At 36.4% G+C, this 26,002-nt stretch overlaps 1 protein-coding gene across 2 annotated transcripts in view; it reads left to right on the top strand.

Moving 5' to 3' along the window:
* Window positions 1-26,002, top strand: part of SGCZ (sarcoglycan zeta) — a 181,987-nt gene that overhangs the window by 42,339 nt on the left and 113,646 nt on the right. For both annotated transcript variants that reach the window (XM_018906987.3, XM_050973777.1), the window contains one exon: window positions 22,087-22,188. In XM_018906987.3, coding sequence (XP_018762532.2) covers window positions 22,087-22,188 — 102 coding nt within the window. The remainder of the gene's footprint in view (window positions 1-22,086; window positions 22,189-26,002) is intronic.

Raw genomic sequence — 26,002 nt, forward strand, 5'->3', positions numbered from 1 at the left:
CACTTATTGAAGACTATGAGATGACTCACCATCTCATCAAAAAGGTGAATACCATTAGAGATCTTTATGCAACGCTGCTGTGTGTTCTTTTGGCAAGGGAAACCTGTGCCTCTGTGGATGCACTGCCTATGCAATCTCTGGAAATTTTACTTTTTTCCCCAGGATTTAGCAATTCAGATTCCCTGAGCTCTTGGTACTATGTTGAAATCTTTTCTTGTGAAAACCCTTATTGTCTTTAATTGGTTTTTATTGCCTCGATTGTCTCATAACTGTGGCCCAATTGAAAAAACAACCAACCAACCCAAAAAACCCACACAAAAACCTCCCACCCTGTGCCATCAGTCTGAGAAAATTTTACTCCCTGCCTTCAGGTATAAAGGAGTACATTTTTTCCAAACTCAACTGCCGGGGCCACTTTAAAGCTGAAATCATAGCTCGAAACTCCTTACAGTGTTATTGTCGTCTGTTAAATGACATCATATGAGGATCTGCTTTTTATAATATATGTAAAAAGGTTAATAGAGAAGAATCAGACACATTGCATAAAGGGAATTTACAGTCATCATGTTCCAATGACTGTACAACTGAACTCCTGCACTGTTCTTTCTGCAAATAGCTAAATCTCTTAAATAACATTATTGATAGGAAAAGTTAGTATATGATTAACCTATTTACTGATATGTTTATTTCCATGAAAACTGCTGAGTTGCATTGTGCAGTGCAACCACTAGATTTTGTTAGGATTCTTGGTACTTTTAATCACTCCTGATCTAGAGTCAACTTATATATTTTTGTCTCTGTAATTATTTCTAACCAGAAAATAAAAGGTAATTTGAAAGTTAGTTTAAAAAAAATATGGTCACCTAAACTTACAGAAGTATAATGTAATAATATAAATTATATATAAACATAAGGTAATAAAGTAATAATTTTCCCAGCCTTTGCATAAATTTGGGGTTCTTCCCTGACTTTTCACTTGTCTTCCTCCCTCCTCAGTTTCTAGTTTAAAAAATGTTATTCTAGATTATAATTGCTGCTAAAGCTAAATATTATTGTCTAGAAATAAATTTTTGCCTGATTATACTTCTGCTTATTTTAAGAGGGTAACATCCTTTAGAATTATTTAAACTTTAAAAAGACACCTGGCTTAATGTACAAGCCAGACTGATTCTCATTTTTTATAGCTTCCATCATGGTTTAGAATATCAAATACTTTATGTAACCAGTAGTTTCTAATTAAAGCAATGCCATTCCTCTGTCTATGAAGAAAACTTTGATGCTTTGTCATCTTGATGGAAAGTGCTTTGTATGTGTGTGTTTGTGCTCTTCCCTGCAAAAGCTGGCAGCTATTGCTATCTGCTGAAAAGTGAGGTCCAAAAGTAGGACTTGGGAGTCTGCTCATGCAAGATGCTTTCTGTGAATATCAACTATCTGATCTTGTTGCAAAGCATGGTTTATAACCTAGTGAATAGGTGGCTTTCTTAAACGGAACAGTGCAAAGCACTTCTGATATGTTCATGTAACTAGATGGGTTTAAACTGGAAAAATACCCAGTTGGAAGATTTATGACACTTCTGCATGTCAAAGGATATACATCAAAGGACACTTTGCATCTTTACTTTACATTTTAATAGTTGAGTTGGCTTTGCCCTATAAATAATTAATACCACTAAGAATTTAGCATCTGAAATGATAAATAGCACTTGGCAGTAATAATGTATTGTTTTTATGCTAACAGGGCATAATTCTACCAGCCGGAATTCAAAAGGCATAGTAGAATAAATTGTATCACCACTTGATTTATTATTATGGAAAAATGGAAAGATCAAACTCCTGGGTCTTTTCACATGAGTGCTTCAGTGCTGTCAACCTTTTAAAAGGTAGAGGCTGCACTGAACCTGTCTTTTGTGTCTATGAGGCTTTCCACCCTTCAAAGCCATTTCCAGGGATACCAGTGAACTGTATTGCCCTACATTCTGGCAGTGGCCAGTACAGGTTGCAGAAATAGTTCAAAAAGTCTGTTAGTGAATGCTTGGTTACTGAAATTGTAACAGGATGGTTTTCTTTCCAGCTTCAAATTTCCATTACTTAATCCTGGGCTTATATTTGGAATCACAGGGCTTTAGTGCTGAATTTTTCCATGGAGTTCTGCAAATTAGTTACATAGCTAGGCTCTTTTTCCCCCCCCCAAGTTTTAATTACTTTTGTTTTTCTCTTTCATTTTCATGTGACATCTCTCAGTGGCACTTGCTTTTTCTCTAGTCTACCTATTGCTGTGTTTTATCTTTCTGCTGTGTACCACCTTCATACCACATCTAAATTAAATAATTTCCTTTTTTAAACCTTTTTTTTTATATGCAAAGCTTTAATTTCTTTAGTCACATTTTTGTTCCATTTCTACATTGCTTCATCTTACAGGAAGCAGCATATTTCTAAAGCATATGCCTCTTTTACAGCAGTAAATCTGTGGAGGTTCTTCCAATTAATTATTTTGCACACAAATATTCATGGCGATATTGATAGATGGAACCTCTGGAAGTCTTCTGTCCCAGCTTCCTGTGTCAAGTGCCATGGACCCTAGAGCAAGTTCAGCTGATGCCCTGAAAATCTCCAAGTATGGAGTGTTTCTCAACATTGTGCTCACACACTGTCGTCCTCTCCTAGAAAAATGCATTTTCCTACTGTTCACCCTCAGACTGGCAGTGTGCAATTTGTGGTGACGTAGCTTTGTTATATTGTCAAAACTGAGGCTCCACATCTTTGTAGCTGTTCCCCATGTAGTTAGAATTTGTGTTCTGTGTCCCCGTCTCTACATCTTCACCAGAGTAAACAGCTCCAGCTCCCCCAACATCACCTTGTAAATCACATTCTCTGGGATCCTCACCATCCTAGTAGCCCTGCACAGAGCTTTCTTTGGTATTAAGTCACTCTTGAGCTGGGGTGGAGTGAATGCAGAACTGTCCATGTATTCCAGATGTGACCTCATCAGGACCAAGCAGAGGGAGATAGAAATTTTCTTCGGTCACATATTTAATTTGCCAAGTGCTGTAAGCCTTGGATGTATTTCAGCTGGATTGATACTTGGGAAATTTTTTACCAGCCTGTTTACATACATGCCATCATTCTTCCCTTGTGTGTCTTGATGGAAATTGTTAGATGTTGTTGCCCTTCCCTGCAGCTCTGCTATTCAGCATTATCAGCTCCTCACTTATCTTTCCCATTTAGCATCATCTATGGATTTGCTGGGGCATGGGAGGGTGTTCCATCTCCTCATCCAAGTCTTGAACAAAATTTTACAGTGTAGGGCTAATTCTAGAGTAGTTTGGGTTGGAAGGGACCTTTAAAAGTTAATTAGTTCAACTTGACTGCAAGGACCAGGGACATCTTGATCTAGGCAAGGCTCAAAGACCCATCATGCCTGACATCCTTGAATGTTTCCAGGCATGGGCCATTCACCACCTCTCTGATTTTCAAATATCATGGAGAGTGGCTTGGAAACTACATTAGCCAGTTCCCTCAGAACTTAGGGATGCATGTGTGAACACTTAACTGTATTCACAACTCTGTGTGATCAGAAACTGGATTTTCTTTTACAGTGGGAGGAACTTTCCTACTTTATCGCCCATGCTGCTGTCCACCCACTGGAGAAATGTGGGAAGAGAAGGTACCAGTGAAGACTGGAGGCAAAACAAATGTGTGGAGTGTCAGTTTTCTCCTCATCCACTGTGACTGGATTGTCAATCTTGCTTGCGGGGGCACGCCTTCTTTGACCTGCCTTTTCTGGCTGACATGCCTGTAGAAGCCCTTATTCTTCACATTCCTTGCTTAAACTTCAGCAGCACTTTGGCCCTCCTGACCCCATTCCTACATAGCCAAGCAGCATTCCTCTACTCTTCCCAGGATATCTGTCCCTGCTTCCACTGCCTTTGCATTTGCTCCTTTTCCATTAGTTTGATCAGCAGGTGTCAAACGTGTTGGTCTCTTTCCTTCCTTTTTTACCCAACTAGTGGTTTGCTCTTGCAAAGAATTTCCTCAGAGTTCCACAGAGGAAGATGGCTGGCTGTGTCAAAAGCCTTAATATACAATAGTGTTTGTCATTGTCTGTATGCATGTAAATTTCCAAACAGAAATCCCTTACTGACTACGCAGCGTGGGGACATTTTACATGCAGGCTGTTGAATTTACTGAGCCATTTATTCAAGCATATATGACTCAGAAATGTCATTAGTCAGACTGGAATTACTGTCTGCATAAAGTGACTGAAGTGTTTTGAAAATTGAATATAGCTCAGTGTTCCTGTTAATTGTTATGGAATGCTTTGTAAGTTATGTAATTGTTCTGGAATGGTCTATATTTTAGGCTGCTGTTAGACATCAATCAAAAATAATCTACCTTTAACAAAATTGAAAACATGCAATAATATTGAAGAAAATGTTATGATAGACTTGATCGAGAACTACTGTGGAATGTGTAGAGGTTGTTAATCACTGTATTTAAAAGGAACATACACATAGAAATAAAGGTGATTTCACACAAAAAGCCTGAAAACAAACCAGCCAAACAAAAAACCAACCAACAAACAAACAAAAAAAAAACACCAAAGACCCAAAAACCACACAAAAGGTGTGTGAGAGCTTTTTGAACCCAGCAAGTTTGGTCAATACCAAGGTCATTGCTAAGTAAGAATGAGGAATGAAAAGCAGGTCAACCATGCAGTAACCAGTAGCAAGTAACAAGCAATGAGTTCCCTAAGTTACAGCTCAGTGGAAAGGGGCTTGCAGGCATGAAACAACAGGGTTAAAGGGGCATAGAGTAGCAGCAGAAAATCATAAAGATAAATGATGTAAATAAGGGTGAGAAATGAACAATTAACACATCAAAATCCATGGCTTTTTGCTAGTTTTAAAGCTCTAAGGATTTATGGGGGTTTTGTTTGGTTGGGGATTTTTTTTATATCAGCCATTACACGTTCACACTTATAGGGCAATGGAGAAATATTGTATTTCAATTGGTGAAACAATATCATTAAATGTTTGTATAAAAGTAAAATATATATTACTCATTTTAGATATTGGCAGAGATCTGGGAAAAACTCCTTTGGATCCCGTTGCTCTAAATATCTTTACAAATACTGACCCTTTTTCATCCCTGAATGGTTTTATCTCAATAAATTTTCAAATTAATTTTTGTAACTCCTGAAGGAAATGGCTTAAAGGACTTCCCTTTATAAAATATTTTTGCCATTTTAAAAAATGGTTTCTGACTCCTTTTTTTTCAATTGGTCCATACAGGGGAATGTAATGTGCTTTTTCTGCTTTGCAACTGTAATTTAGCAATGAACTTGTATCAAAAAGACAATTACATTTTGTATTTTTTATTTTTGTAGATAAATTATCATGCTGATGAGGTTTTTTTTTTCAGTCCTTATTTTATTTTCTGGGAAAAATGCTTTGAGAAAAGGGGAGTTAGAGAGAATACTTACAGATTTGATATAAGCAAATATTATTTCTGTAGTTTACTGTTCTCCTCTTATTCCCTGAAAGAAAGGAGGAGGGAAACTAGTTTAATTTTTCTTTTCTTTCTTTTTTTTTCACGTGTTCCCAGTTTTATGCATAGTAATATTGTAAAACTTGTCATATTAATAATTTTTAAATCTAGGCCTTCACCCCTTCTCAGTACTTCTAGTTAACCATTAGCATGTCATTAAAAAGCCATTAATTTTGACGTGTACTAATGTCAACACAAGATCAAATTAACCTAATAAAACAACATATAATCTATCCCAGACCTCTGTGCTATGTTTAGCCTGTGCCAAAGGGAATAAGAAAACAGATGGACCTGATAATAATTTTTCATTACTTAAAACTGAAATCTGTAGGATATACCAATGCAAAAAAAAAAAAAAAATCAAACATATAATGTGTACCTATTAAAATTGTGTTTTATTACTCTTGATTCAATCTAATTGCTTACACATGTAAACTTGGACTCTAATCTCAGAAGGCTACTGCATATATTTGATCTCAGAATCTGTAGAGATAAGATAACAGATTTATTTGAGAAATGTGCTAAAACAGTGCATGTTAGAGATTATGAGGCAAAAGAGCATTTAGGATTCTGGTACCATGTTGCTTGTTTTAATGTAGTCCTTTATTTACTCCCTGTTCATATTTGTTTTACTGGTTAGTTTGGAGCTTTTTCCTCTTTCTAATATCATTCAGTGGCAGCTTTAATTAATCGTGCAATTGTTGAATACATTCTTGAAATATATTGTGGAGTCAGATTCAAGAAAACTTGTTTGTAATGTAAGATTCAGCCAATGCAATCTTGTCTTCCTAGAGTGCTATATACTAGTGCAGATTCTCAGCATTATTTGACCATATCTGTCAGTGTGGTGCTTATGAAATAGCAAAGAAATATGCAATTAAAATCTGAAAATATGCTCTGGAAAAGGTGCCTTTCTGAAAATGTCCAAGTTCTTGATATAATTGATTTCTTTAAGCTCTTTATGGTGTTGACAACAAGGAGCTTGGAGACAAAATGCTTTGATTGTGGGAACTGAGGTTAGCAACACATTTTTCCTTCTATTTTTTTTTTTGTCATCATGTAAATTTTTTATGGTAAAGATAGGGACTAACAGCTCTAAATGTTTGCAAACTTTGGATTTATAAAGATAAGTTCAGAAATGTAGTGTTAGGATGCTTTTCAATCTGCATGTTGCATTTTTTGGACCTGGTAGGTGTACATTTTTGAACATTTGTAGAAAAGTGTGCATGATGCAGTGCAAGGTAGTACCAACCTAAATTAGGACTTATCTGTGGCTTTGTATCATGGCATAAAAGTCAATACCTATCTGAGAGAAAAACTTCAGAGCTCTGGGCAGCCTCAGTGTAAGGATAAATAAAATTGAATTGATGAAGTGGAATCAACTCAGGTTGCTTATGGTCTCCGCTTCTGTGTGAATATTATGATAACTCTTGGGCTTCTAATACACTTCAAATTGGACCAGGATGTCATTATAGGGTTGATTTTTCACTAGGGAGAAAAGCAAAATGGCAAAGCACTAGATCTCATCCTTTGTCACATTTATATTATTTTTAAAAAATTGTTAAGGTATTGAAACTCAGATATTGAAAATTATATTGCATGTATTTGCTGAAATACTGACAAGAAATGGGCAGCAGAAATCTCAGTGCTTTCACCTGACCCATGATTTCCTATGCAGCAGGCAGTAGGGACCTCTTCATTTCACTGTATGAGCTTCATGTTAGTTTGGCATATTCCAGGTTTAAGCCTTGACAATAAGTTCTGTTCCCTTTCTCTTTTTGTATTGAAAAAAGTTGAGACAAAGTCCTTAGCTTTCAAATTTAAGTAAAGTGCACCCAAAGCACCTGTTTTATTCTGTGAAGTTGATCAGGCACTGAAAGAGGTTGCCCAGGGAGACAGTGGAGTCCCAGACCTTGGAAGCAGAGTTCAAAGTGGACAGTGTGCTGAGCAAGCTGCTGTGGGCACCTGGTAGGCTGGATGAGTCAAGCACCAGAGGTGCACTCCAGTTGCAATGATGCTGTGTTTCTATTGCTGTTTTAATTGACTGAAGGAATACATGCACCACTGCTGATGCTGCCTGAAAATATTTTCTGTAATCCAAGCACACTTTTAAGTTTCCATGGTTTTTGGACCTGTTTTTCAGGAATATGTGAGATAGGTTTATAGGTTTGCAAAGCAGGCAGATCAAATATTATATATTAGGTCTTTGAAAGCTTGATGCCCTTTCTGTGTTTGAGTAATTCTTGCTTTATTATTTGACAGCTGCACTTAGGTCTGGGTATGGCTTATGGATATCTTTATTTTGCAGTGTGCACAGTGATACTCTACACACAACTGGATTTGTGCTTTCTGGGGTTTCATTTCTGTTAAAAGAACATAAACAGACTGCTCTCAGTCTATTGTCAGCCCAGTTTTCAGGGCCTTTTTTCTTTTATTTTCTATTCTGTATCTAAAAAAGGACCCTGTTCACCCTTTTCTTGTGAGTGTTGAGGAATATAAGTAAATGAAGTATGTGAATAAGTTCCTGCATATTTAATTGCATTACAGAACAACTTGTGAAGGTATTCTTGAAACTGCCTTACTGTCTGCACAGTAAGAAATTATGCTTGTTCCAGTGTTCTACTACTTCCACAAAAAACACCCCACAGATATATATTATGTCAGTTACTTAGACTAGAAAGAGGTACTTTATGTTCTTGCAATCCAATAAAACTGTCAGTTATTGGTGATCACTGTATCATTTTATCCTAATCCTGAAACAGTCAAGGCAAGTGTAGTTCTTAAACCAACTAAGTGCACATACATTTTCCTGAATAATGAAGCCAGCAATAAGTCTTGAAACTTAGATCTTAAATATGCTTCTGTTTGGATTCAAGGGCACTATTAGAAAAAATTATGATGCCTATAAAAACCAAAAGGGCAATCACTGAAGATTCAGATATACTTCATTCTTCATCTCTTATAAACTTTATTTCTTTTTAGTTTTTTCTGATTTTATTTGTTTGGGGTTTTTTTAATATTAATGATGTTTGGAAAAATATGCAGATATGCTGCATTTGGACATCTGTAAGATGTTGCATGGAAACAACATTCTTATTTACATTTGTCTGTGGACTCAGTGAAATACTGTACATAAGTAAGCATGGTAAAAATATATTCCACAAAACATAAAAAAGTAAAAATTTTAATGTATTCTACCATCTTTTGATTTTTCTTTAATTGTGTGGCTTAGATATGTGTAGTGTTAGAGAGTGGACTTAAAAGGGATTTAAATGCATTTTGTACAAGGATTTCCTCAACAAAGGTGAGTCATCTTGTGAAGATACATACTGTGTGCAATAGTTTCTGCGTGGAAATCTAAAAAGAATTATAGAGAGAATTTCAGGGAAAGGTTTCCAAAAGTCAACTGCTGCAACATAGCTTAAACTGTGAATCATTCTTGGTATGTCTGTTAAAAAATATATTTAAAATAATTTCACATGGATACTGCACCACCTAGCGAGATCTTTCTGGTCCAGTTTCCATATTCTACTGACATCCACCTATTTCTCAGTTCCTTCATTGTAAGTTTATTGTTTTATTATCAGTAGGCATGAATCAAGTGTTTTCATATTTTATTATTGTGTGCTTACTTCCTCTTCACCAGTTTGAATGGCGTCAGTTTTAGCCCTTCTTTGTATGTCTCTCTAATTTCCAGCCCCCCTTATTATTTAATGTTTATTTGCATTGTCCCTTGTGTCATCCTTATCCTGTTTTGGTTTCTCATTGCTTTTGCATGTCATAGATCTCATGGGCATCTTCCAGCTTCCTACAAATAGCTTGTTTGATTATCTCTTCTGGTAGAGTTCATGATATTTTTCAAAGGATTCAAGGTAAGTTGATCTTTACTGCCACTCTTTTGCCTTTTAAAAGATAAATGCCAATTTTGTCTTCTAGTTTTCACCTTTACAGTTTGCTTTCATCCATCCTTAATGAGCTCTCACAGGGTGTATCATTATGAGCCACACAAGAAAAACTTCTGTGGTGCAATATGAGTAGATCAGTATAAAAAAAAACAGTTTGTACCAAGGACCCAAAAGCTAGAGTATAAGTATGCATATTTATTTACTTTATGATTTCTCTGGAGCCCTGGAAAAAACATCCTTGTTATACATATTGTTTAAAGACAGCCAAAGGAAAGCTATTTTACAGACTCCTGCTTCCACCAGGCTTCCTGGTGTTGCTTCAGCAAGTGCCAGAGCATACTCTCATCTGTTTAGTGGAGGTGACATGGGTCTTCTCATGCCTTTTGCCATCAAAGCAAGTCTCATTCTCATTGTTCACTTAAATGCAACACATTATGCCTATTGCTTCCTAAGTTTGTGTTTGGGTATTGCTAGAATGGAAGAGATGGTGTCTTAAGTCTTCTGGTGGAGGCAAATGATCAAGTAGACACCCTGAAATTATGAATTTCAATGTCTCAGTTGTTTCTTTGTATGAGAAAGAGGCAGGATAAATGAGAGAGGATTTGCAGTTTTGCATTTGGACAGACTGACGTTCAAAATCTTGGGGACAGCTAACAGTAGATGCAGAACTTAGGGACACAGGCACACAGCTGAGACCCTTGACCATGAACTGGTACTGTGACTGCAATGTATTGAATCTTCTATGAGACTGAAGAAGGTGATGGGAAAGGAGGGATGGAAAAGGGAAATGATTGTTAATTTAGAAAAAAAAAGAAAAAGAAAAAAAAGGCAGGCAGGTGAGACAAGAAAATTAGAAAAGTGCTGAAGAGGGATACAGCAGCTGAAGATAGAAGAAAATATATTCAACCATAGGAGGTCTTGATATAAATAAATACCTTTAGCTTGAGGGCATCTGTGTGAACTGGTTACTGACCTTGAGACCTTTAACCTTTTAAGTGGTACAAGAAGCAGAAGGACACAGGAGGTCTCTGTGATTTGAGGGCATTCTGTTGGTGCATGTGCACTTGGTACTTACTGTGGGACTTGCTTGTGCTGCAGATCACACATTGATTCAGACCTTTCTGTTCCTTTTAGAGACTGTTGCTGCACTTTGAACAGATCTTCTGATTTAATTTCATCCAAAAGGAATCCCCTTCACATGCAGAAAAACTGCCCCACAGTGTGAGCCAACATGGAGTAAGTGGGGAAACGAGGGATTGCTGCACTCTACTGCTCTGAGCTGTGTCACTGTTGTAGACATCTTTTAGCTAATATTTTATCATTTGCTGATTTTGTATACCTCAAGATGAAGTTCATTTCACTCAGTGGGCTTGAAAATACCTAGGTTAAGCAACTATTCATAAATGCATTCATCCTTTCCTTGCAGGAACTTAATTGGTGCACTGGTAATAAAGGATTAAAACAGAAAACCAATTTATTTTGACCTTTCATCTAAAGAAGAAATTTAGAAAGCAGGAAAAACATGCTTAAGAAATGCCAATATTCTTCAGTATCTATCAGAAGCCTTTCTTCTCCTTTGGGTAAATTAGTTTGTTAAAGAGCTACCACTTCACTCTTATTTCTTTTTCACCTTCGGCAAGTCTCCCAGGAAATTTTAACTATGAGTCCTTTCACTGGATTTGCCTTCTTAGAAATGCACTGCTTTTCTTTTGAATTATTTTCCTTCTAATCTAACTTTCAAGAATTTTGTCCTTTTGTGACCAATCTCAACTGCATTTCCACCTAATCTTCCCATTCACTCTTCATTCTCTGTCAATTGGAGCCAAATGGAAAGCAGTGCCTATTCACTCTTATTACTCCTCAAGAAAGCATTTCAGGAGTTTCCTCTTCATCCTGTCTCCTGTTGTATTGATAAAAGATGTTAGCCATTGACCTATATTATCACTGAGGTCTGTGCTCTGGTTTACTCTTCACAGATACATTATCTAATTGATCCTTCTGGTCTTTGAGGGAAATCCCAAAGTGGTAATGTTGTTTGGGGTTTGTTTTGTTTTGTTTTTCTTTGAGTTTGTTCCTGTGTATTGCAGTCACTTAGCAGTTCTTTCTCTTTTTTGGTCTGAATCTCAAAACAAGTGGATTCATCCATGCTCCCTTTCTGTTCTTCCTCAACAAGACGTACTACGTGAATTTGAATTCTTCAACCTCCTTCTCTCCTTAGATTGTTAAATTACTACTATCATTACAAATTGGCTGTATGAGGTAATAACCAGGTGGCTGGTGAATCTGAAATCTAGTCTAACTCATGATTCTTGGTGTAAGTGACCTATAGCTTCTGTCCTGCTGGGACTGAGGTGGGTTCTACATTTGCTGTTGGGGATTGGACCATTTGCTTCCTTAATCAGGTGCTTTGGAGGATGTCCATTTCAGCCTCCTAGTCTGGCACTCCTGCATTCCTTTCCAGCTGGTCAATCACTTTTTCACTGGAATTTCTCATACCTAATGTTGCTGATATCCTTTTGTATCATATGGGCTTCTCTGTTTCACCACTTTGCATATAGGTCTTCTGCCAGTTTCCTAAAGGGAACATGCAGGGACACATATTCCTGATTCCTGCTTTTGGATGATATAGGTCTGTGTTCCCTGGTTTCAGCAGCAGAACCTGAACTGGAGAATTTCTCTCCACAGTTCCTTGGCAGGCACAGCAGCAGGTAGCTGCTCTGTGTCCAGCCTGCACTCTCAGAGCTGTAGACTGAAAGTGATCTCATGACAAAGGTGATTCTGATGCTGTGCTTTTAAGGAGGTGAATTGTGATACTAAACTTCTTTCTGAAATCTCTTCTCCAATCTGTCTCTAAAGTTTCCCTGTTATGAAAGTCAGCGAGCCATTGAAGTGTTAATTCACAAATGTTTATCTTTCATTGTGCTTCTGTGATCAGTTTAGACACATCGCAGGAAATTTATATCTGAGAACACGCTATCATCCCTCAAAATGATGTAGTACATCTTCTTGTCATGTTTTCTTGTGGAATTATCCCTTTTGCAGGGCTTCTCCCATTTGCCAACATAACTGATAACTTCTCAATGACTTTTGCCATGCTGAGCTATATGCAAAGAGATTAGGTAGGTCCTTTTTCCATTGTGGTTTTAACACTCCCTAAAAAACTGAAGGTTAGTATTTTTACTCCCTTTGCACTGCAGAGAAGGAACTGAAAGCTATCATTTAGGAGATGAGTGTTCTATTGAGCAGGCTGTTAGATATAAAAGAGAAGCTATTTTTGAGCAACTTTGTGGCATTTCTTACACTTCCATTTTCTTTGCCCTGATAGCATAAGATGAATCTCTGCAGCAAGCTACTTTGCTCTTTGTCCCATTTATTTTATTGAGTGTATCAAGGGAGCAAGGTTTTGTTTAGTGGAAGATGGGTAGAAGTTCTTTTGAAAAACATGCAGTGTTTGTACTGTAATACTAAGTAACTGTCAAAATTTAGATAATATTAAGGCTGCAATATTATATAGTCACACTTGAATCGTAAAATTGTTTGATATGACACTTTTTCCTCACGTAAAAATAAAAATTTTTCATTTTGACAGTAATAGGTTCCTTAAACGGGACTGCTTTGAAAATAGTTTTCTTTAATGCTATTTAATGCTACAGTGTGATCAGGGAAGCAGTGTAATGGGTCCTACTTAATAATATTTGTTTTGTTGTAAGAAAAGCACACTTTGCTAAATACAAGTGCCAGTCCAGGGAGCTACAGAAGGATGTGCTTGGCTGTGGGTACTTCAGGACCTCCATGGTATGACTCATGAAGTTATTCTAAGTCCTTATAAAGGATACAGAGGCATAGTCTAGCAAAACATTTAGGGAGGTACACACGCCTTAATATAAGAAAGTAAAAATTAAGATTCAAATTTCTTTGGATGCTGAAATCTAAATCAGGGAATATTTTAAATCTAGGACTCAGATCTTCAAGCTTGTGAAACTTGTCTTAAAATGGATCTCAGTCTTTTGTGATGGAGCAGTGTGGATTTTAATATTAACGTCTTTTGGGAAAAAGAATGTTGGTATTAAGGATTTTGAAGGCAAATTCATTTTTTTTCCAATAAGTTTTTTTATTACTTGTATGAACTGGATGGTTACCTAGGAAAGAGCAACCATTAGAGCAATGTGGTTCTGCTATTATATCAATAGACTAGTCATCACATACTAAGGAGGTTAAAAAAAGTTTCCCCTTTCACAGGCAGGGTAATACTGTAATAAGTACATAAAAGAGAAGCTACTGTCTGGCCAATTTGGGGAATCCAATATCTAGATTCATTTGTTCTGGTGACAACATCTGATTTGTAGCATACCATCAATCAGAATCAGAATAATAATGCAGAAATACCAGACATGCTGAAATCAACCAGTGAGATAATTTTTCTCTGCTTAGCCATGGGAAGTGTTCACAAGATGTGCTTGTTCATGTTTTTTTATTCTACTTAGAGAGATATGGGAGATAAAGACTCCCATATCCAGACTAGGAGCAATGTGAAGCATTAAGATGCAAAATAACATACAAAGAAAATGAACTGTGATTATTTAGTCTAAGAAATAATGTATCTGAAGGGCAAACAAAAGAAATTGCGTTATAGCACTGGAGTTTCAGGCAATGTATGAAGAAAATTCTTTTAAAGATAGTAGAGGCAATAAAGTAACTTGCCTGAAAAAGATACAGAATCTGCCTTTAAGGGAAAGAACAAGAGAAAAGCAAACCCTTACATTTGTAGCAGCTAAGGTAGAGCTGACTTTGCAATATTGTAAGAGAATAATATTCTTTACATACCCTCTCCATTATGCCCACAGCTCAATTCAAGACATGCTTTATCCTTTTTCAAAAGGTATAAATGCTGCCAGAATAGTTACTAATGCTTGTTTTGCACTTGTTTTTCCTGCTGCCCCACTTGGAGGTTAGCGTCACAAGAGCTGAAGTTTTGGTTGTTTCAGGGCAAAGTGCGAACATGAAAAGCACAAAACACATAATTGCATTAACACAAGCTATTTCGTGCATGTGACTGACAACCCAAATAATATTTTTACTTCTCAAAATCTAGACAAAAATGCTTTATTTCAGTGTATTTCACTGGAATACACTATAAGGTTAGGTCCTAGAACTTATTTGTAGAAATTCCTAGAAAAATGTCAGATCCTCTTCTTTGTTTGAATTGTCACATGTGTACATAACAAATCAGTGGGACTGTACTTTTTTTTTCTTACAGGTAAATATTTGTTCAGGTTTATCAACAATGTTGACTGCTTCTGTATAGAGTTTGTTTATTGTCCTCTTATATCAGTTTTTAATTTTTCTTTCTGAAGTCAGGCAATCACTTAGTTGAAAAATAAAAAAATAATGTATGATTAAATTTTCAGCATGACTAAATTATCTTCAAGATTCTTTGCTGAAATTACAACCAGGACTCAAACAGAGGGAAGTGGAATAAATAAACTGCAATTTATGTGGACAGAATAAACACACCCACACTCAATACTGCTGGCTCCTGCACAGCTTGTTTTCACCAGGATCCCGAGATCCTTTTCCACAGAGCTGCTTTCCAGCAGGTCAATCCCAGCCTGTGCTGGTGCATAGGGTCACTCCTCCCCAGATTCAGGACCCTGCACTTGCCTTCACTGAATTTCCTCCCTGCCCATCTCTCCAGCCTGTCAAGGCCCTTCTGAAGGGCTGCACAGCACCCTGGGGCATTGGCTGCTCCTCCCAGTGTTGTGTCATCAGCAAACTTGCTGAGGAGGCATCTGCCCCTTCATCCAAGTCATTGATGAATAAGTTAAACAACTCCCAGTATTGAATAATGGGGGACACCACAAGTGCCAGGCCTCCAACCAGAACCTGTGTCACTGATAGTGACTCTCTGGAGTCAGCCAGTTCTCAATCCATCTCACTGCCCACTCATCCAGACCACACTTCCTGAGTTTGCCTACAAGGATATTGTGAGAGACCAGTGTCAAAAGCCTTGCTGAAGTCAAGGTAGACAATATGCACTGCTGTCCCCTCATCCCTCCAGATAGTTTTTTCTTTGTAGAAGACATCAAACAGTGATTTACTCCTAGTGAATCCATGCTTCTGATCACCTCCTTGTCACCTCCTTGGATGGAGATGGTCTCCAGAATGAGACACTCCATCACCTTTCCAGCGATTGAGATCAGGCTGAGTAGCCATTAGTTCTTTAGGTCCTTCTTCTTGCTCTTTTTGAAGACTGGGGTGACTTTTGCATCCTTTCAGTTCTTAGGTACCTCTCCTGGTTGCAACAACCTTTCAAAGATGATAGTGAGCAGGCTCACAATGGTGATATTAAAGGGCACATCTATGTTTGAATGAAAAACAGCATAACTCCCCTTATGATGGAATAAAATCAAAATTTTAAACATGAAATAGGGGTTTCATCCTATTGTCATGATAGGGATATGTTTTATATTAATATAGGTAATAGTTTATAATGGAAGAACCAGGTCATACTCCACATTTTCAAAAACCATTCTAAAGTAACATGTATCAAAGGAATTTTAATTACAGTTAGTTGGGATAGCAGTCTGACTTTTCTTTCTTTTTAATAGCTTTTCATGTTATTTTTTTCCTTAGTTTGTTTCTCTTTATACCTTGGTGCACTTTACTACAGTAATTTATTCCCTAGCTTTATCCTGATATCTACTTAGCGTCAGCATTGTAGATGCTATCTATTATTGTCAGCAGATGGATGAAGGCAGGTGTTTCCATCAATCCAGATTTTTGCCATTCCAGTGAATAGCTTGCCTTTATTTTAGCTTTATTTTTGGCTGTTGAAGTTCAGTTATCTTTCCTAGTAAGCCAGGAAAATATTCTGGTTTTGTGGCTTATACTACTTCCCATTTTGTTTATGCAAGACTTTTGCTACCTAGTTTTTCCTTCAGTTTGTACATCCATAATCATGTCCAAGCAACATTTTTCTGCCACTGGAATTATTTTTCAGCTCTGTTTATTACATCCAGGTTTTTGCATGTCTGAATACAATACAAATAATTTCCTTTGTCATCTTCCTTCCAATCTTTTGTGTGCATCTTCCATTTTATCAACTACATAGATGCTAATATGGTTCATCTTCTTAATCATCCCCATTGCTGTCCCTTTACATCATTACCTGGTTTTTTGTGCCATCCTATCAAGTTCAGCATTCTTTTTCTATCTTCATTGTACTTCACTACTGCTACAATTGGTTCAGCCACCTTTCTTCTGATGTCATGCCTCTTTTTATTTTTTTATTTGGCATGGCATGTTTGCATGCTTAGATGTTTCATTTGTGCTTTTTCATACCAGTGCAGCCACATCATCCAAATTCCATTTCATGTATGGCTTGTGCTGTGATGTTGCAAGGCAACAGACATTGAATGCCTATTAATTTATAGGGCATCTGATGTAGGCACTTTTATTAAACCCTACTGTTCTATTATTGTAATTTTCCCCCTCCCTATTTTGTATAATGATTCCTTTTTCAGAATGTGAGCTTTCAGAGACAGAGTTTGGGTCTAAAAATATACTCTGAAAACATGCAGAATATCACATCTAACATCAGAAATTTGAAAATCTTGAATATTATTGATAATAATGGATTTTTTGACCCACCAACTACTTGTTTGCTCCTGCTGTAAAGTACTGAAACAAGTATTTGGTGTATGTTGTTATTATTATGGAAGTCAGAAAAAATACCGTGCCAGCTTGAAATATAAAATACTATTTGTTAATGTTTCAGTGAATTCATAATAACCAACGCTTCAGTTCACTTTTCACTGTTCTGCTGTATGTAAGTTCATGATCCTAAGGAAAAAGCCTGCATTTTAGTTAGCAGTGTGCTTTACTGCCCTCTCACTGCCCACTTCGTGAGATCCCTGACAAATTACTGGAGGATCCATCAGGGTGCTGTTCTCACCCCACGTAATGAGTTTTCATTCCTGACCTGGAGCATTACAACTTCCAGTTTCTTTTCTCCAGACCAAGGAATTTTGAATTCTGTGGTCTTACACAGGAATTGGAGATGTTTTTTCCACTTTATTGTTATTCGTATAGCAAAGTTATTATAGATTTGCAGAATTTTCTAACATTAAAGGTCTGGGTTTGATCTCATGCAAGAAGGTGTTATTTCATCTGGGTGGAGTAAGTTTATAAAATATAGTTACTGACTTCCAAAATATTATTTCTAACTGAAATATTCCACAGCTTGGCTTCAAAACTGCCCTTTTAGTAGCTTAAAGATCTTTTAAGCCAGTGTAGTGAATCCTGTGCTAGGTCTCCAGTTGTTGTCATCTATGTCACAGAGCACTGGCTCTATTGTGTAGAAAGCTAAGCTTGTTCTTTCACACTTCTGGTTTATCAGCAATTTGTGTTGAGAATTCCTTATCCTCTTTTTTTTTCTTAGAATTTCTTAGTGCTTTAACAAATAAAATTTAAAAAGAAAGAAAGAAGGAATAACAGAGAGAGAACAATAAAAGAAAGAAAGCACACCACCACATATTTCATTAGATAGCAATATGTGTAGTCCAGGACTAGTTGTAGTAGTTTAGATTGTAGACAGGCTACTGCAGATTGTAGTTTTTGGCCAACTTCCTGACTTGTTGAGTATTCATAGTTCTTGAGAAGTATTCATAACATATACTTTATATTTGTAGTTATCATAAAACATGCTGCTGTAATAGTTTATTGGGCAGAAATTGTACAGGCTGTATAAGTAATGCACCCTTGTAGAATTCTCAGCACATTGTGAAGAAATAACTTAATCTTTTAAAGGATCATCCTGCATGTTTAAAGACAGTGTAAATTAATCTCTGGTTTTCTTATATACCATTTACAGGATCATCGAAGAACATAAATCTCTGCCTGTTTATAAGCAGGTCAAAGCTTGAAAAAGCTCTGAATGCCAGTATTGTTGTTTTCCTCCCAGAATATTTTTCTGTGGAGTTCTTTTATGGTGTGATTCAAATTTATACTCTCATTATCACAGATTTATAGTAAGTATAGTTTAGGACTTCATTGACTTTAATGTAATGTTCAAAGTCAGTAAAACTCTTCTTTAGATTGCTGCAGCTTTAAGACAACAGCATAAACTAAATGCATGTTTTTCATATTTAAATAGCTTCTTATATGAATTTCTAGTTTTAATCACTGAAAAGTAATGTACTCTAAGAATAACATAAAATATTGATAGTGATGTTTGATTTTAATTTTTTTTTTACAATCTCTATAAGACATTTTTATGGATGTAAAGGGGTTGTTTTTCTTTGTGTGTGAGGGAAAAGAACAATGTCAGTGAGGCAGTGTCACTGTTAGTTTATTTCATATTCTTAAATGAGCAACATGGAAAGTTGTACATGGTATAACATACAGAATAATAATAAATATTGAATAATAATAAAGAGGACATAAAGTGATGCAAAGACAATCACTCACAACATAGCACAGACTGATGCCCACTCTGTCTTCAATCATTGGCCACTTTGAAAGACAATCCTTGTTCTCTCCAGCCCCCTTCATCCTCTACCACCACTTTTTCTTGCTGAGCATGATGTTACAGGTGTGGAATATGCCTTTGGGCACCTGGGGTCAATTGGCTTAGCTGTGTTCCCTCTCCACTCCTTGGCCATCCCCACTCTACTTACTGGGGGCAGAGCGGGGGGAAACTGAGAAAGGCTTGACACTCTGGAAGCACAGTTCAGCAACAGCCAAAGCACTGGTGTGTTATGAGCTCTGTTTTACCAAAACTGCCCACTGTTATGCCAGAAAGAAAACCTCCATCCCAGTCAGTCCCAGTACTGAACTTGACGCTTGTTTTAATCACTGGCATAGTTCATTCAAGTCTATTTTTGCACTTGAATAAGATCAAATCACACCAAAAAGATAATCTGAGTCTTATTTGCCTGGAAAACCTAAACTTTATGGAGTTTATTTGGGAAATAAGCAGCAGAATCTTCCTGTGATTAATCCTTTTAATATGAATAACTTTATAACCAAGTTGTGTTAGTTTTAGTTTCTTTGTTAGACAAAACCTTGAATTTCCCTCTTTAACAGCATAGCTTCAACCCAATGACACAAGAAACTCCTCTTATTCCAACCCCTGTTTAAACGTGATAGAGGGGTTATTGATGAAAAAAAACATAATTTTGATAATTTTAATGGGGTCATCTTTGTTAAGCATGTTGTAGTAGTACACGTCTGACTATATTCTGTATTTTACTATTTGAATTTATTTCATATTGGTCATTACACACTTCAGGAATTGTCTGGAAAATTATTGTGTTTATCAAGGAATTGAGGTTGCAGTCACCCTATTCCGTTTTAATAACACCTTTTGTGACTTAAGCTCCAGAATGTAGTGTCTGTCTTTTCGTGTTGAATCAGTAATTTTACTGAAGTTAGTGCTTCTGTCTGTGCAGAGCCTGTCTACATTCAGTCTGTTGGATTCTGCTGGAGGACTAAAGAATGAGTACCTAGAAAGGTCACTCAGAAAAATGAAAGCCCTTATGGACGCAGTAGGCTCTATCAATACTTTGTTTCTGAGTCCCTGACAGTTAATTCTTGCTATAAGATTTAACTTCCCACTGCTGAAAATAAACAGAGAAAATATGATAAGTATCAAATAATAGTGAACAAATTCATTTTGTGCTTTAGGTCTCTGCCAGTAACATAAGAACAGTACCACCATATAAAGTTACTGAAAGTATTTTGAAAATTAATTAATAGTTGCGAGGAGCTATATTACTTCAGTAATGAACACTTATGTGAACACAAGTCTAAAAGAATGCTGACAGTGCTGTCTTCACAGCAGGGTTTTAACAGAATAAAATAAATGAGGAGCAAAGGCAATAATGACGTGAAAGCAAAGTAGTGAGTAGCTGCTGATTGGGGTTTGTGCCAACCCTATGTGGAATAAGCTGAGATTCAGGAGGGTAAATATCACATAAAAACCCATAATTTTATCCTAAAAATACTTGCAAGATAGAGCAGATGGAAGCTTCTTTGGCAACTTTAATTTCAGGATTTCTTATTTTCTGAAAGCTTGACTTTACATTTTTGTGTATTTTGTGTTTATTTTTTACTTTCTCCTTTTCCCTCCTTCCCTATTTTTCTTGTACATATATTTTATGTGTCTCAGTTAGAAACATTCCACAGAAGCAGGTAAAATGAAATATTGAATTTGTCTTTTCAGTTAAAAGACATGTCTATATCCAAATCAATAAATCAAAAAAATACGTAATTCTTGTTGAGTACTTATTCACTGACAAAAACTATAGCATGCTTGTTGTTTTTTCCCAGGTTATCCTTTACTATTAAAATTTTGTATTTTTTTACTATTGGATTGATCAAATAGAGACTTAATTTTTTGTTAATGCAGATTACACATTCCATAACAAGCTCTAATCTCTTCATTTCCTTTTCAAAACCAGGTATCACTGTTTCATTTTGCACTTCTTGTTAGAAAGCCCCCAAATACCTGAAGTTTTCCATGTGAAAATATTTGTATAAACATTACTTGACTTAAGATAAATACTTTAACATATATCATCACTTTCCTAAGAGGCATTATTTGACAGTTCATCTAAAGCAGGGGAGAGCTGTTACCCAGCTGTTTACCCAGCAGGCAGAGGTTGCTTGCCTCTCACATCAGCCAGCAGAGCAAAAGTGCAAGTTCTCCTTGTTCCAGTACACTAGAGTCAGCAATGGCTTTGAAATATGTAATTAGCAATTAGATTAAATGTGCTTATTTTGCACTTAAGTGGATAAAGTTAAATTCCACTGGCTGTACAGTGAAGAATTACTCTTCTATCAGGAGCATAGTAACAAGATTCTCAGGATAAAAAATCTTGACTTTCTATTGTTGTACAAAATAATTTTGTCTGTTGAGTATAAAGCATGTTTCATTGGTTTTTTTTCTGTAAGAGTGCAGCTGAGGCTTTATTAGTCCACTTTTCTATGCTTATATTTTAATCAACATTGCATTTTGTGGTTTGCTTGTTTTGTCTAGACTTTTACAATGGCACCTTTCCTATTTCTGTTCTGATAAATAAACACAAACAATCAAAATTAGAATTTTTGAAGTTGTTCATCAGCAACATGCTTTTAGTAGTGATGAGCAACCACTAAAATTTGTTTTCTTTCTTCCTACAAAATATTTTCCTATGTATTTTAATCACTGGGAAAGCAAAAACACTGGATTCAAGCTATAATTTGCTTTAAATGTAAAAAAATGTTACATATATATAGAGAAAATGAAATAGTCTTTTTATTGAGCAATTGTAAAATTACATTCAGCAATTGTAATATTTTCATTCTATAGAGGGAATAATGGTGATCTACAGTTTTACCCTGGCATTAGGTTCATCCAAGAAATAAAGTATGCGGGTCACCATCAGGTTGCACAGTTAAATACTTCAGCCCCAGGTGAAGCTCTGGCTATGAATGTGCCCATCTACCTCTTGCCCAAGATCATGAGAAGAGCTGGGAACAGTGGGGCAGCAATCATTATTTTTAGGGGTTAAGCCAACTACTTCTTCTTTTTAGGTTGTTCTGGATAAGGCTATTTCCTAAAGTGAATATATATATATATTATTGATTGTAGGATGGAATGGGAAATTTGAGAGTCACTAAAAAAGGAATACGACTTGAAGGAATATCTGAATTTCTACTTCCACTATATGTGAAAGAAATCCATTCCCGAAAGGTAGGTATTTTTCATCTTTATTTCCTAATTTGCAGCTAATATAAATTGTTCTCTTCAGTCTCAAACTACAAAGGTTAATTCTTACACCTCCTATATTAGCAATCAGTAGAGGTTTGCTTTGAGAATATCTTAACAGTGAAAGCTTCCTTCATGTCAATTTTTTTTTTCTGAAACCTTGCTTGCTTCTTAAAAGAAATGTTTTATCCTAAAGAAAGGAGATTCAAAGCATGTATATTTTATACTTCAAATGACCTCAGAAATGGGAATGGAACATTTGACTCTAAGTTGATGTAAAGTCCAGGAAAGCAAGAGTGGTGATTACTTCAAAATGCAGTAAAATAAGAAATGGTTTTGTTCTTTTTTATCACTAGCTATCATGACTTATTTTTCTTTTCATTACTTTTTAATTTCAATTTTTTGTTTGGGTTTATTTTGCTCATTAGGTAGAGGAAATCCTGCTATACTGTGTAATGTCTCTAGGATTTAATTTTTCAAAGCAGACCCTTTTAAATGTTGTTTAAATGAAATTATATATCATCAGGTTATTATAGAGAAAAACAGAAAAACAAGAAATTTTGTACTATGAAATTCAATGTAGGTCATTTTAACTCTTTTGGTTTTATTCAGATATGCTGTTTATATTAACATTGTCAATCAATTTAAAAAAATATTGAAATGCTAGAAAAATCATCTTTTTACCATGAGAGTGATTACCTATGATCTGAGTAGAATGTTATGTTGGCTTTCAGTCAGTCATCTGAAAGAATTTTAGTGTGCATACTGCTACTTTTGACAGGAATCACAAGTATGTTGACCCTAAATTCCTTTGTGGAAAGTTTTGGCTGTTGAAATCTGTCCTCTACGTATATAAGAAAAGTCTTGAGTACATTCTTAAATGAGATGACAGTTTCCCATTTCTCTTAATTAGTTCACTCTTATGTTATTAAATCCTTGAGTTAGTCTCTTCATCCTCTTGTTCTCTAAAGCTAAGATCTTTCAATGCTTGATAGATTAGCAGTATTGTTCTAGGTAATGACAACTTTTATAATATTTAAGTAACATCGCAGGGAGCATACTTTTCATTTCAGGCTGCAGAACATTACTCATGATGTGTGTGTTTTTCTCATTTTTTTTTTTGTGAGTGGACAGTTTGTATTATTCTTCCATTCCTGTTACTGTACATGAGAGTCATGATTTGGAATATTTTCTTGTCCAGTGCTTCATACTGCAGAATATTGGTCCTTTTAAAGAGAAGATGGAAACTTTTGTTTCAAGTGATAGTAATGAGACTTGAGTAGGGTCCTAATTTCATTTCGCTGCTAACAAACCTCAGAAAAAAATGCATTTTATGCATATTTAATCCATGATTATTGTAAAGGAGAGAATGCAGAATCCAGATGCCTTACATAAGGTCCTACTAGTCCAGTGAAGCTCATGAAAAAAATGACACTTGTCAATAAATATTCTCAAGCCAGCAGAAAATAGAGTTTATCATTAAGTGGAAAAAACTATTTCAAGTAGTATATTTTTGGAGTTCCAGGTCTACTTATCTGTATTAACTTTAAGGCACTTGTCACCTAGATAAAAAAGTGGTATTAACACAGGCTTTAGTCTCATCTTGCAGAACTTTTGAACTAGATTCACTTTCCAGTCTTATGCCAACTTGCTCAGTAGTTGTGCTAAAGTTCAGTAACTTCTGTATGCTAATAGGAATGCCACATGGGAATGATGAAGGAAACCTCTGGAGCTGTATCCAGCTTAGCAGCAGGGTTTTGTTATGTCTCTGCAGAGTATTTCTACAGCTGTATTGCATGTGCATGTGATATGAGCTGTTTTGGTACTTACAAAAGTGGCCACAGTGCTGTTGAAATCTAAAAGTAAGCTAGGTTTTCTGAGCTCTCATCACAGTCAGTAGTGACCTAGGCAATACTGACAGCAGATTCTGAGCAACCATCCTGCTCACTCACCAGCTATTAGTGTTTCCTTTGGGAAATACAGACAGGAATGCTTTTGTCTGCCTTTTCCATTTAAGTAATAATGATTTAAGTTTGATGTATGCTGGAGTTAAAATATTCTGTGACATCAACAACTTATTGCTTATTTCTAGAAGGAGAGTTAGTTCTTCTAGCCTACACTCATTCCCCCATAAAAGAACACATCCATTAAAGTGACACTGTTTGATGACTTATTCAGTAGTAACTTTGCAGGACTGGTATATTTCCTCTGCACTGCAGAACATGGTTTGTGGAATGGCCTCTGAGGGAGCTCCATGGAGCTCTCAGAAGCTCTCAGGAGGTCAGGCCTTCCCTGTTCTCCCACTGCAGCTCAGGGCAGAGGGAGGTGGGAAGGCCAGTGTTATTAGCAGGGAGGTACAGCAGAGGGTATGCTGTGCTAGGAGGCATTACTGGAATTCTTGCACATTTGCTGGGGCTGTCTTTCAGTAAACTTGATCTGAAAGTGATAAAAATGTTCATTGAGAGGGCAGCATTCACCTCTGGTAGTGATTTACTGCTGATAAGGGTTCCCAAGCAGTCTGTTGAGTATGTAGGCAGAGCTGAGCTCTCTGCTGCTGCAGTTTAAGTGTGAGAATGGCTAGATTTGCTAGTGTGAAGCTCACATATGCTAAATGAGGACCATTTGCCTGCTGGGTTGGGTAGGAGAAGCATATTCCCCCACATTCCACTCAGACAGGTTCTCTCAAAATTTCAGGGCCATATTTGCTATATCAACCCTCTTTTCTGCTCTGTGAGATACCCTTCTGCCATGCAGTCAAAACAAATTCAAGAATCATGCAGTCCTACCCCTACTGAGGTATTTAGGTATCAGAGAAACTCCAATTAGGAGATGTCATTGCACATTTTTTTGTAATATCAAAAAATTCACAAAGGTACCCAAAGACACTGCTTCTGTTATTGCACAGGATGCAATGCAGTACTTGTTTCTGAAGCTACATGTCACAATCCCCTCAGATAAAACTTGAAATGCTTCCCAGTTAATTTTTCTGATACCTGCTATTCAAGCCTTGCCCTTTGGGATCACTCACCTGTCACTAAAGATAAAGTCACTATTATGGCATTGTCCTGCTTTTGAGAACTAGGACAGTCATAAAGGACTCCTTAAGTTATTTTGGCTCTCAAGACCATGTCATTCCAATAGCATCACTTTTATCAATATGAAAAAGTTATAAGGTTTTCCTCATCACAAGCTTTGCCAAAGGACAAGTCACTGCTATATTTGTTGGTCATCCCTGGAGGGACTGCCACTCTGAAATTGAGTTGGCTGTGCTTGGTCTTTGCTGACAGCTGATAAGAACTTCCATGATACATGATTTTGTTCTTGATTTGCTGTACTTCAGTGGAATCTGTCTGGGGATCATTCAGTTGAGCAACTTTTTCTTTTGAACTTTGCTTTTTCATGTCAGCCTCTTCTCCTGTTATTATTGGTGAGACTTGTTGATCAGTCAAGGAGGATCTCTGCTTTTTACACTAAAAACTCTGAGATAATATTATACAAAACTTTTTTTTTGGTTGATTATGGTTCGTGAATTGAGTCAGAAGAGGCCTATATCCACCCAATTTTATACCAGCCTGAGGAACTGAATTTTATTTGGGAACCCTTCTTCAGATGGATGTGGGACAGTTATTGAAGTTGGAACTGTTTTTCTGGGGCTTAGTTGTTGTTGATTTTAGCCTCAACTGTATTTCCAGTTTTCCAAGAACTTCCTTCATATAATACATCTGTGTACTGCTGGGGAAAATTTCAGTGAAACTATGTGACATCTCAGTCTAATGTTCATAATGTTTTTTATGTAATT

This window comes from Serinus canaria, chromosome 4 (genome assembly GCF_022539315.1).
Source record: "Serinus canaria isolate serCan28SL12 chromosome 4, serCan2020, whole genome shotgun sequence".
NCBI lineage: Eukaryota > Metazoa > Chordata > Aves > Passeriformes > Fringillidae > Serinus > Serinus canaria.